Here is a 13,040-nt window from a genome sequence, read left to right on the forward strand (position 1 = left end):
GGGGAGAGGAAGGTATAAGAAGGGATGCGGGCAGGGGCGGGGGGCGATGCAAAGAGGGGGTGCGGGGCCGAGGGGCCGGCGCTGACAGCCGCTTTCCCCGCACCGGCAATCCCCTCCCCCGGTGCCGCCGTGGGGTGGGACTCCCCGGCGGGCAGCGTCTCCCTCCCTCCCTTCCTCCTCCTCCTCCTCCTCTCGCTGCCGCGCGGGGCCGGGGGCGGGTGCCGGAGGCGGCCGCGCTCCGCCACCCGACGGCGCGTCCCGCAGCGGCCGCCGCGGCGCGATGCGGCGGCTCGGCGGGGGCAGGGGCAGGGGCAGGGGCAGAGGCAGGGGCAGGGGCAGGGGACGGGACCGGTCGGCGGCGCCGCGCATCGTCCCGGCCACCGCCGCCACCGCCGCCGCCACCGTCCTCCTGGGCGCCCTGTGCCTCCCCGCGGCGCTGGCCTCCTCCCTGCTCACAGGTAAGGGGCGCGGGCGGGCGCGCAGGCGGCGCGGTGCCCACCTGCCGTCGGGGCGCGGCCCCCCGTGGGAAAGGCGGGCGCTGTAGGTGTTGCGGCGGGGTCTGGGGCAGGGGAAGCGCAGCGGCTGCGCCTCTGCCCCTTCCTTCCCCCGCCCCGAGGGGTATGTCTTACCCAGACCTGGGGCGCGAAGCGGAGCGCTCTAGCGCGAGCAGCGGGGCATTGGGTTTCCAGCATGACACAACGCAGACTCATCGGGGACAGGGCCATAAAGGGATTTCCAGTTTGATTCGTTTTGACAGTTAGCCTGCTAATTTTGACTCGTTTGCCAGTTGGCTGTCGTGCATTAGAAAGGATGCTTGGTTTAGTGCTTGTGTTGTACGGGTGATTCTGGTCCAAATCCTCTGAACGTGATGGACAGCTTTCTACTGATTTCAGTGAGCTCTGGATCTATCATTATAGAAGTATCCTGCTTTGCATGGAGTACTCATTATTCCCCACATGTCATCTGAGAAGAGAAAAAGCGTCCTTCTTTGCTATGACTGGGACACAAAGAAAGTCTAGGTTTGTGCGTCAATAAAAGGCCAGTCATTTACCCATTCCCTTTGGAATCTTACAGAAACGCCTAACATCCTTGGTTGCTTAAAAGAGGCAACTTAAGGCAAAACTTAAAATTGAAGGTGAGGAATGGAGCAACTAGGATAGTTTCCAAAAACAGATGAGGGAATTAAAATATGTCCATATTTTTTAATTTTTATTTCTCTTTCAGGATCTGTTGCAAAATGTGAAAACGAAGGGGAAGTTCTACAGATACCATTTATCACAGACAACCCATGTATAATGTGCGTTTGCCTGGTAAGTTTGGATTTCAGATAATAAGAACATTCAGGCCTGTACTAAGAGTAACTGCACAAAGGGGGGGAACATTTTACCTAATGAAATCTTGGGTACCTCTGTTGCCTTTATGTAACACAGGGTTATCTCAGTCCTGAGCTAATGGAAAGTAATCCAATCCACGATCTGGCAATCATTTCTTTGACTTTAAAACTCTCAGGCACAAAGTTATACATGACTTTGTAGCAATAGTATGACATTGTGAAACTGCATTTGTTATGTGAATTCAGGGTGAGAACAGTTTTTACAAAGTCAGAGGTGCTCTGGCACACAAAAGTCCTTGCATATAGCTCAGCAAAGAGGGTGAAAGGTAGAGGTTTGGAAATGCTGCTGCTTCTAGCTTCGACATGCTTAGTGTCACACGCCAATGGCTGATGAACGGGCATGAGGGGCCATGGTGCAGGCTGCGATGGGACTGTACGCGCTGTAGTAAGACGACAGTGAAAGCACAAGTGATGCTTTTATCAAAGTGCTTTATTCCAAGGATGAAACTGCCTCTTGTGCTGGGAATTCAGCAGTTAATAATGTCACTGGTTGATACACATTTCTGGGAGAAATATTCTGCCAGAACGCTTCAGAGTTAAGCATTTTGGAAGCAATTCAGCTTGGGAAGTCAAGGCTTAAGAGTTATTGAAAAATAGTTGTTCTAAATAATTTTTTTCACAATATATTTAAGAGAAAGCCATAAACCTTAATTTGCTGTTGAATGCAAAGGAAAACATAGACAGAAATCACTACATTTTACATTTTGGAAGTTACAGAAGAGCTGGATCTACAGAATGTTTTCTGCTTTAGGACTGAAATATCAAGAACCCCAATTCTATTACTGCTATTGATATTATTAGCATTTCTGGAAAGCCATCACTGTTTTAACTCTATAAAAGAGTTAAAGAATTGTTTCAGACTGCCTTTAGAAGGCAATTTTGGCAACTGTAGGAATGAACCACAATGAACCTGATCTTAAGCCTGCTGAAGTTGATGGATGTCACCTCACTGACTTCAGTAGATTTTAAATGAGACTCGGTGATAACTTTTTAGCTAGTAGTGTTAAAGAATAAGTTATTGATTCTTCTGAGTAGAGAGGGATGGGAAAAGGAGGGGAATGGGATGTGGTGAGTAAAGAAATCAAAGAGAAAACAAGAAAAGAAATGAAGCTGTGTTTTATCATGGATCACCTTCCTAAATACGTCTGCCACCACTCTTGCTAATGGAAGCTGGTGTTAACCAGTGAGGGAGCAATTTATCTGTGAAGGAGCAGAAGTTCGGTCTTGGGCATCAGGGCAATAATGCTTATATATATGCCCCTTATATATAATACTTATAGATCTCTCTAGACTTTGGCTTATTAAATCAATGAGCACCCTTTTAGTGTATGAACATGAAGAACTGCAAAAAACATGGGATGTAAGAAATCTATGTGGTTTGAGGGGCTTACTTTAGAGAACCAGCAAATGAGGACATTTGGTTCCCTTCTATGCATGTAGGATACTACATGCTATTAAGAATGTGGATGCCTAGGGAGCAACTGCAGTTACCTGCACTGGATACGGTCTCTTTTATTTCTGCCAATGGATAAAAGTAATCTCTGTTTCTTGAGAGGGAAGCTGGGAGACTTGGCAGAGGAGAAGGAAACCCGTCTGGAGATACTGACTTTAACACTGTGCAGCATCCAAAGCAATGACTTATTGGACAGCCAGTTTCTGAAATCCTTGTCAGGCCTGCCATGAGGGAAAAGGTCAGTTATAAGAGGTCTGGGGAGAGCAGAAACAAAAGAAGCAATGTAGTGATTTGTGACCAGGAGGGGAAAAAGAACCGGGTTTCCTTCTATCCAACTAGAAATATTGATTGTTTAAAAGCCATGCAGTGAGGAACTTTCTCTGGAAGGCTGATCATGCTCTACAAGGGCAAACCTGATGGATGTTCATACAGTAAGGAGTGAGCAACTAACAAGAGAGCTTAATCAGCTATTCCAGGAAGGAAGCAATTGCTGTCCAAGCATGAACAGAAAATTCAACAAAGGGCACTTGTGTTAGAAACAACAGTAAAACAAGTAACTGAATTACTGGATTGGATTCTGACAGACCTTCCCTAGCGGTAATACATTTAGCACAAATGCAAACTGTCGTAAAGAACTGCACAAGTTACAGAAATCTGAATGGCCCCGGGAAGAAGAGGAATATCTAAATAACATCCTTCCAGGTCTTTCCCATCTTGCAAATGAGGGAAGACAACTGAAATGCTGGAACTGAATCCTCAAATGTTTGACAGAGCTGATGCTGGGGGCTGTGTCCTGTGGAGCACAGGGACGCGTCCCAGCGAGGGAGGGAGAGGGAAGCAGCAGGAGTGAAGCAGTCTCCCGCTCACAACTTTTATTCCCTGGCTGAATCAGTCAGGAGGGCAAAGCAAAGGGTGGTGCTCCAAGAGGAGATGTGGTAAAACCGAGAAACTCACAGGCCACAGTCAAGTTGCAATAATGCAACAAAGATTGCAAAGAGCAATTACAAATGCAATTCCTAATACGCCACTGAGAAGTCTTGATAGAAAGACCAAAACCAAAAGTTGCTTATTCTTATTGGTTGACAGGGTAGACTGATTTTCATGATAATGATTAAAAACAAAGCATATAAAACAGACCCTGGGTTCAGGGGTTGCTGCTTTATATGAAAGGTTCTGTTTTGTCTTTTTGAGTTATTGATAACACAAAACTCTGAATCTCGAATACAAAAATGACACTGGTGGGGATCTTCTAGAGACAGCTAAGTCTAACTAGCAAACAAGATGAGTTCATGTGCATCTGCTGTAATGTGTGTAAAGAGAAGTTGTGATATGGGAATTCAGGCTGGGGGACATGTGCTGGAGTTTTCATGTAGCACGTAGTAAATCATTCACTTCTAAAGTATAGGTAATGCTTTTCTAATAAAAAAGGCACTGCACCCACTATGAGATAACTCTATTTCAGACCTCCCTACTTGTTAAACTGAAATTTGTTGGAGTATGCAGAACAACACTGATATTTGCTCTTAATATAAAGAAACAGACGTAAGACTAAGTGCATGTATGTGTGCAAGTGTAAATGTACACTGAAGGTCTGTGTGTAAGAACTGCAGCAGAGCAAGCCGCTATGGATAATGTTGGATTTTGCATTGTGTGATGCTTTCAAGTGATGTGATACGATGCTTTAATCAGAAGTATGCTTTAGTTTTGAATATGTGTTTCAGCACCGAAGTAATCGGGTGAAAGCTAGTGATACAGAGAAAGTCAGACAAGAGGGTCCAGTGAACCGTCTGGTGTTAAACGTCTATGAGTCTACACAACCTAAAAATATTTTCTGGTAGCAAACATGAGAACTAACAAAGTGTCTGCAAGAATTTACCTTTTACTTAGGACTGATAAAGCTCCTTCTGCTTTTGCATTTTGGATGGAATTACTCATCATTACTCATCAAGTTCTGACAGGATCAAAATTTAGAGATCCCTAGTTTATATTTGATACACTTCCAATTTATGGTCATAATGATGGCCATAAAAGTGATCATTTTAAGCATCTATAAGCAAATAGTTTTGATGTGAGTTTTTACAATTACAACACTTAAGCAATTCTATATTGCTTTCCAACTAATCATCTCTAAGCACTTGATAAACATGGATGAATTTGATTTCCAAAGAACTGATCATTAATTGCAGCTGACCACAAGAAATGACCATTTTTGTTGCAGAAGAGAACATCAAAGTCACAGAGAGATTGTGGTTTATCCACAAGGAATTTCTTGGTGGACTGTGATGAAAGCTCGGGCCTCCTAACTCCTGGTCTAATGGTTTGATGACAAAACCATCCCTTTTCACTTCACTAACATTTGCTTTATGAGTGGCTATGTGTAGTATAGTCACAGTATTAACACATTTGTTTTCTTTTTGTCTCTCTGATAACGGGCAGGCTGCACTGATACCAGGTTTTTGAAGTGTCTGCTCAACTAAACTTGTTCTAAGACATAGATGGGCAAAGGCAAATTAAGCTGACTTTATGATCCGGAGGTTTCGGGAACTGTAATGATGACTTGCTGTTCCTATCTGAAAAATGATGTTAGGGCACGTGTGCTTTGGTCTTCTGCACGCTTCCGCTTTGGACATCTGTGGTTCTGCATCTCCAAGGAGACTTACTATCTCTGAAAAAACTCCTGGGTTTCCATAGGACTTGGGACACAGGCATAGCACAAAGCAGGCTGATGGTAATTGGAAGTACCTGTTTTCCTGTGCATACACATTGTGCACTGTTAGACACAGAAACTGGAGAACGCACCGGCATCCTTAGTACTTAGAGCTAGTGGTTAAAATGGAAAGATAGATGTTGCACTCAAAAATTGTTGTTCTGAAGCTAGGCCAGATAAAAATTGCAGGTAGGCCTACTTGTGAAGTGCTGGTGCAGTATACTATGGTAGACTGGCCCATTTCAGCCATGGTTATAGCCAAGCACTTCTCTGACCAAGACGTGAAAAAGACTCCCTCTAAAAGGCAGCGAGCTCCTTATCAAGGGAAGGTACCCAGCTGAATGGGAATGCCAGATATGACAAACAGTAGCAAGGATTAAATACACCAACTCTGAAGAAAAATATAGTTATCAAAAAAAGGCAAGTATTGTAATAAGGATAAGGATATGACCCTTGGCAGTACAAAAAAATACTTGTAGAACATATTACTGAGTACAACTGTGAAATTATTTTGTGTTAATTTAGTGGTCAATAATAAGAAAATCTAATGTCCTGCTGGACTGTGGAAATCAAAGCAGTGAAACTCTGTGGGTTATGAAGCTGAATGAAAAAAGTTTAGGTTTTAAAGAACTTTTCTGAATTGGCATGGTGATTATAGGTAAAGATATATAATCTTCATAGCATTCATAATGGAATTATATTGGTTCAGTCTGAGAAACTGATTCTTTTATTCTAGTTATTAAATGCTTTAAGAGCACCAGGGATTATAACTGTACTACCTAATGCAAAAATTCCCTTCTAAAAATATTCTCGCTTGTCTGTGAAAAACAAGATTATTTCCATCTTTAGGAGTACTTTATGCACCTTTACAGTTTGAGAAGGTTTGAAACATGTCATGTGTAACAGATTCAGATCTTTATATTTCATATGTGAAAGTATTAGGCTGAGGGTAGTGGAGACATGAGTGAATTTGTGCTAGTAGAAACAGAACTTCATAAATATGAAGATTTACCACAAATAATACTATCTGGACTTTCTGTAGCAGATATATATTGAGCATTTTGACATGTTAAGGGGAAAATGCTTTTAGCAGAATATTGGGGGAACTTTTGATTAGACCTCTTTTATACGGACGTCAGCGTATAAAATGGTCATGGAATATTTTAAGTTCAGCTTTGGTACAAGTACAGTAAATGGCCAAGTGCAGCAGAGTTTTTGTTGGTACAGCTTTTTGGCTGGAAGGTGTCTAAAACTCAAAATAGAAATAGACTCACACCTGATATTATGGCATTTGCTTTCAAGAAATATATACTCAACATAAGGGTGGAAAAGACATAAAAATGCTATAGTCCGGCAGAAATAGGTGAAATGAGAACCTGTGTATAATTATAGGATGAAAACATAAAACCCCCACAGAATTAGCTTAGCCTGAATTAAACTTCTGAGTCTGAGTTTTTTGAAGGTGAGATGAGCTCAGCAGTGACAACGATGACAGGTGGTAGTGCTGGTGGTGGTGAGGAGAGCCATGTAATTTCATCCTCATTTATCATCATCTACATGAACCCTGAACCTCTTGCCAGAAGCAAGCAGGGATCCAAGAATAACCTATTCATTGGCTAGTGGTGGATGTAGTTTTAAAATGAATGGACCAAAAATGCCAGCTAAAAGGGATAGGTGAGAAGCCAGTCTGTTGCTGTTAATTACAATGAAATAGGTAACTACACCTTAGGTAACGATGGCCTGTGCATTGCAAGAGCTTATCTCAGTTGGGCAGAAAATTATTCTTACTTTGTCAGGAGAATGCAGGGTAGTATTTTCAGTGTGTTCTTTGTGGGAAAGAAGTTTCTTTCTTTCTCTTTTTTTTTTCTTTTTTTTGAAATACTTAAGAACAAAGTGAGTTGTGTCAAGAAACAGCTGATAAAAGTCAGGGGTGATCTTGACAAACCACATCTAAACCAGGGCCATTTCCCCCCTCTTTTCTTCCCTCCCTCTCCCCTCATGCCTGTGCCTCAAATTTGCCAACCGCACCTGAGGAGTCATAGTCATATGTCTCAACCTTTTATCACCTAAATCCAGAACAGAAGGAAATAAATGTGAGCCAGAAAGTGTAACCAAGTGTTGGAAACCTAAGAAAAGTTTGGAGACAGGAGCTCACGAAACTAGAAATCAGAGCTTTGCTTGGCGTAAGTTTTATTCAGCATGAAACATCATTCTGTAGTTTAAATTTCCGCTTTTAAATCCAAATGTGCAATGTAGAATTTGACCTTTGCTTGTAAAAAAATTATGTTAAATTTGGAATTATAAGATCTAGTGTTCTACCTAGCTTGAACCAAATGAGTAGGGAAACCAAGTGCAAGCAGACCAAAAAATGGAAGAAAGCACCTCTACCCTTTGTCCTCCCTGTACGCCTCAAAAAACCCAACTCCTTATCGAAGGCTAAAGCAAGAAAGCTACTGGATTTTCAGGGATTCTTTACTATATAGCATATATATATAATATAGTTGATTCTTGTGGCACAATAGACAAGCTGAAATTGTATAGCTAGCCTGAAAGTAAGTTTGACACATGTTCAGTGAAGATGGCAATGTTTTAGTACATCAGGATTCAATTGTTGCGTCAAGGTATAATGTGGCCCAGATGATTTTTAGAGGACTAGTGCATATTAAAAAAAGAAAAAATCAAACAATTCTTTCATACCTATTTTATTTAATATAATTTCAATAGTTTGCGTACATCAACTACAGAACCTACCAAGACTGCATCTTCTTTCAATTTAAATATTCTTGGTCTTTATGATTGTATAATATAATCGGCTCTCTGTTCACCCACAAAAATAACAAACAAAGAGACAAAAAAGTCAAAGATACAGTAGTGTACTGGTAGTTTTCATCCCCATATTACTGCAAAAGAGAACATTGTTTTGATCGGTGTTTGAAGGGGTCCTGGAACACAAACATGCCTCTACATGATGAAAGGTTTTATTAGTTTTTATCCAATTTAAAAAAAATACAGATGTACATGCCATCTCCTAAATGAAGAAAAAAAAAAAATCCAACTCCAAACTCAGAAAACAAAACACAGTCAAAACTCTCTGTCTGGTGCAGCTGGATGTCCCACGTCTGCTTTGTCAGAGAGACCAAATATCTGTGTGTGTATACAAAGATGTTTTTGTGAGTGAGAAGTGAATCAAATCAAGATCCGGAGCTGGATTTTTTTGCCTGTTCTGGAACTGATCTGGTTTGGTAGGCTCTACTGAAGAATGAATTACATATAGATTCAGCTGCACTTTTTCTTATTTCATGAAGTACCTGTGTGCAAGACAAGGCTTTGGTCTTTCTGATAATGAAACCCGAACTACCAATGGCAGAAGGTGGTTATTCTAGCTTGATTCTCTAAGTTTCCATCAGCAGCATTGAGGGAACATTTGAGTCAGTCTAGTCCCATATACAGGCATGGCCACCCTGGTCTCAGAGCAAGCAGACAGGATTTCTTCCAGATCAGAGTGCTGTACTGGCATTAGTCCCACTTCAAGCAGGAGGCTGGCCCATTGGTCCTTTCCATCCAACATTTCCATGATTTCTATGAAATTAAACTGAAAGAAGGGCTCTAGCTGCTGATGGGTGTTCAGTCCGAGAAACAGGCTAGACCTACACCAAAGTAAACCCTCCCAAAATGCACACCGGGCATGTACTGGATCATCAGCACCTACTGTTTCCCTCTACAGACCTGCTTCTGCTGGGGCCGTGTGTACACAGCTGCAGTGCGAGCAAGTGCTGCATCTCCCCAAGCCTCCATAAGGACTTTGGTTGCCAGGTTAGCTCTCTTGGTTTCCCTTGTACCGAGCTCTCTGCAGCTCAATCCACTTCAGAGCAGCTTTGTGCTCTGCATTGCAGGTGAGATTGGCAAGGCAAATCCCTCCACAGGTATGTTTGCCTTCTGTTTGCTGTGCTTTATTGTGACATTCATTTCAGAGACATGTTGCGCAGTCATTTGTGACAGCTTGTGATTAAACCATTCTGGAAATCTGCAGGCTTGAAGAAGCTATTTCATGTTCTTCTCAGACCACATGGGATAATGAAGAGTTCACTACTTGCACATTTCTAACATAGAGTCAGCTGCATTGAGCAAACATAAATATGCACACAGTGCTGAACTGATTATAGGTCTTGGCAAAACACTACTGGAAGAGAGCTGGTGATATGACACTGCAATGATGGTGAAGATCCACTGCATCAAGCAGGGAAATGAGATCCTCTTTGGCATAATTAAAGGATCAGAAAACCCAAATACAAAAGAACATATTTAAAATGTATAAATAATACGTGGAAAAAATATGAAGGGCACAAAAATGCCATGAACTAAATGGAAAAATGTAACGTAAGTTGCCAATGTCTTTGGAATATATCTACAATAAGTGCCAAATGGATCAGTCTAAGTTAAGGCACTTTTTTATTGCCAATAAGAAAAACATTATTAAAGAGCTGGTCCAATATCAAAATGGCATTTTAAAAGCATACGGTTACCTGTATATAGTTTTTATTAGCTTTCAAGTTTCTTCCATTGAGTTGTTAACAGTCTTTTTAAGAATTATGGTCCTGTAAGTGAATGGTTCACCGCGTCAGTATTTCTGGTGTTCTGCTTTGTGCTGCTATATAAAAACAGATATTTTTTTCCCCACAAAATATCTGGTTTTATTTCCCCATCATGTTTTAATATAAATTTTTGAGGGAAGAAAAATATTAAGCAGCAACCAAAAAATCAAATGAAAATGAAACCTTTTTGTATTAAACTTATGGTCAAATAAAAGGCCATTGTGAAGAAAAAACAATATTGTATAAAAGCTTTTACCTGTATTACTACTATTAAAATGACTATCGTACTGGTACTTGCTCATATTGTACCTAATAACTGCTGTAATTACTTCCTCTGAGGCCTCTTGGCCTCTTCATCTTATGCATTAAGCTGCAGCTAAAACATTCCTAGTCTGATCATTTGTCAGATTTAGCCCTGTGCCCCATTTTCCATCCGGCTGAATCAAGTGCTGAGCTCCGTGTCTGAGAACACTGAGGACCCCAGTCCTTCTTGTCCTTTTTGTCAGGAGCTGACCTTCTGTGCTTCTCTGAAACACCCCGATTTCATCCATTTTTTTCTGCCTCTCACATTTATTTCTTGGAGTTTTTTCCTGTTTCTTTCCATTTTTTCCCTCTGTGTCTGGAATCCACTTAATCTACATTGCTCACCAAAATGGCCTGTTAAACTAGGAGTGTGTACTTTCCCACTACCTCACTGAAAAAATAACATCTTCATGCACCATTTATGATTTGCATCCTCTTTATTTGTTGTTACATATGTTTCCTCATCAGTTCTCCACAACAATCTCCTGTCTGTAGTTCTCATTTTCTGTATTGTATTTTAGACTTTTCAGAGAGGGAAGCATTATATCTTTGTGCTGTAAAGTGCTACAGCAACAGGCAGTGCATTAAACAGCGTTAGGGTTGGAGATCTATTTGTTTTTGTGGACACAAAGTACGGGCATGTGATCAAATGGCAATTAAAAAAAGGATGCAAAAGATCTGGAATTTTCACTGGCAGTCTGAGGCTCCAATTTCTTTGAGTCCTGGTTTTAAATAAACCTCTTCCCCACGGTTCAGGGTTAAGGAGTGGATCAAGTCTTATTAAGTCTTATTAAGTCTTATTATCGAGTCTGATCTGGCTTAGAGCTGTACTGACACAATTATACGGCCGTTTGCTCGGGAGCGGCGTTGGTTCATGTAGGGCATCTGCTGGCCTTCGTACAGTGGTGACACTGTGCTCAACAGCCATACGGGTGCATAAACCCAACCGGCAATGCTGAAACTTCCCGCTCGTCAGATACTTGGCGCAAAGTCCTTGACTCCCTGGACCCTTCCGTTTCAGTTTTAAACTTCTCTGTGCACTGCGTTGACCTGAATGTCCAGAGCTGCCCCAGATTTGAGGAGTTGAACGGTGTCATTTCTACTCCACCCTGAAACCCAAAAAGCAGGTATTGCTCAGCGCCGGGCTGCCACAGTGCTTAGCGTGATCCCGGTGTGTGCCGAGGATGCAGGCTGCCCCTTTTGTGCGGTGCCGGCTGCCGCTTTTGCCAAGCGGCCGTGATGCACGGTAAGGTTCACCATCTCCTCCCTACCCAAAGGACTTGCTTGGGGTATGGAAGAAGCAGCTTCACCTTCCTCCTCGCCCAAAGGGATATGAACCCATGTGTCCTAGAGCACTGGCCAGGCAGATCAGGTTTCTGACAACTTGTGGTCTAAAAGTAGTGTTTATTCTTTTTTTTTTCTTTCTTTTTTTTTTAAATGGTTCCTGGCATCTTTATAATCCATTATATTATATTATATATATCCATTAAGCTTCAATGGGAATTGGATCTATCACAAAGTTTGGAACCACTGAAATTTATTTTGATGGGCATCTGTTTTTCTGGTTGCAACATTTGCATCTGTTTTTCTGGTTTGTCTTATGATTTATTAGCAGCTGAAGAATTACAGACCTTGATTGTCCTGAGGTTGTCTTCTCCTCCTTTTTTCTGTCTGAGTGGTTATATGTAATTGAAGCATGGTTTGGGAGAGAGGGGGAATTGCTGATAAACAACTGCTGTAAGGCTACATAATGGTTATGATTTGATTTTGCCACTTAGTGAAACACCTCCAGGTTGTGCTGTTTGGGAATCATTGGTGCAAGAAGGAACTGGATAGTGTGGCTGGGCCTTAGATAAGGCTATTAGCTAAAGGATTGCCTGTGGGACCCAAAATACTGATAGGGCAGCCAGCCGTCTTAACACAGGGAGACTGTTGATCATTTGCTTGTGACAGAAAATAGTTTCTTCTGTGTATGGCAGTGCATGGTGGATCATTTTCATATTTAGCACCCCTCCTCCCCAAATACTCAGTACTGGTGGCAGTTGGAGCAGTTAACCAGGTTAGGTGGATTGGTGCTTTGATCTGGCAAATGCTTTTGATTAAAATAAAAACAGAAAATTATGTTGGCTGGCAAAATGCAAAAAGTGCAAGCTTTTTAGTCTGGAAACCAAGGGTTGCTTGATGTCTTGTTCTTAAAAGCAGTGGATACGTGGATAAGAGGCCTGCTTTTTCTATGATCTAAGCTCATTAGGCATTTCTGGATAAACTTGCTGATGTAGACATTTAACAAGTAGCATAGTGCACCTATGCTGAATCACAACTTTTTAAACATGAAAACGCTGAGGAGATTGAAGAAGCATGCAATTTATATGGCTTCTGGAAAAATATCTGTGTATGTCCAATTTAAACTTGGCAAGGTTTCTAATCCTCAGGCAAAAACTATTTGACCCAAAATCAATCTGGAGTGGAAATTTAAAAAAACATACAGAACTCTAGGCCATGATAGTGAGAAATTGGACTGGCTTTATGTACTTGTTGTTACAAGAAGTGTACATATTTAGTGCCTAAAACTGTATATAATTATTTTAGTAT

General features: G+C 41.6%; 1 protein-coding gene across 1 annotated transcript in view; it reads left to right on the plus strand.

Moving 5' to 3' along the window:
• Positions 1-280: 280 nt before the first annotated feature.
• BMPER (BMP binding endothelial regulator) overlaps positions 281-13,040 on the plus strand; it is a 155,560-nt gene continuing 142,800 nt past the window's right edge. The window contains exons 1-2 of the mRNA XM_026068576.1: positions 281-458; positions 1,225-1,310. Of these exons, the coding sequence (XP_025924361.1) occupies positions 281-458; positions 1,225-1,310 (264 nt within the window). The remainder of the gene's footprint in view (positions 459-1,224; positions 1,311-13,040) is intronic.

The sequence above is a fragment of the Apteryx rowi genome, unplaced genomic scaffold, assembly GCF_003343035.1.
Source record: "Apteryx rowi isolate R43461 unplaced genomic scaffold, aptRow1 scaffold_276, whole genome shotgun sequence".
Taxonomy (NCBI): domain Eukaryota; kingdom Metazoa; phylum Chordata; class Aves; order Apterygiformes; family Apterygidae; genus Apteryx; species Apteryx rowi.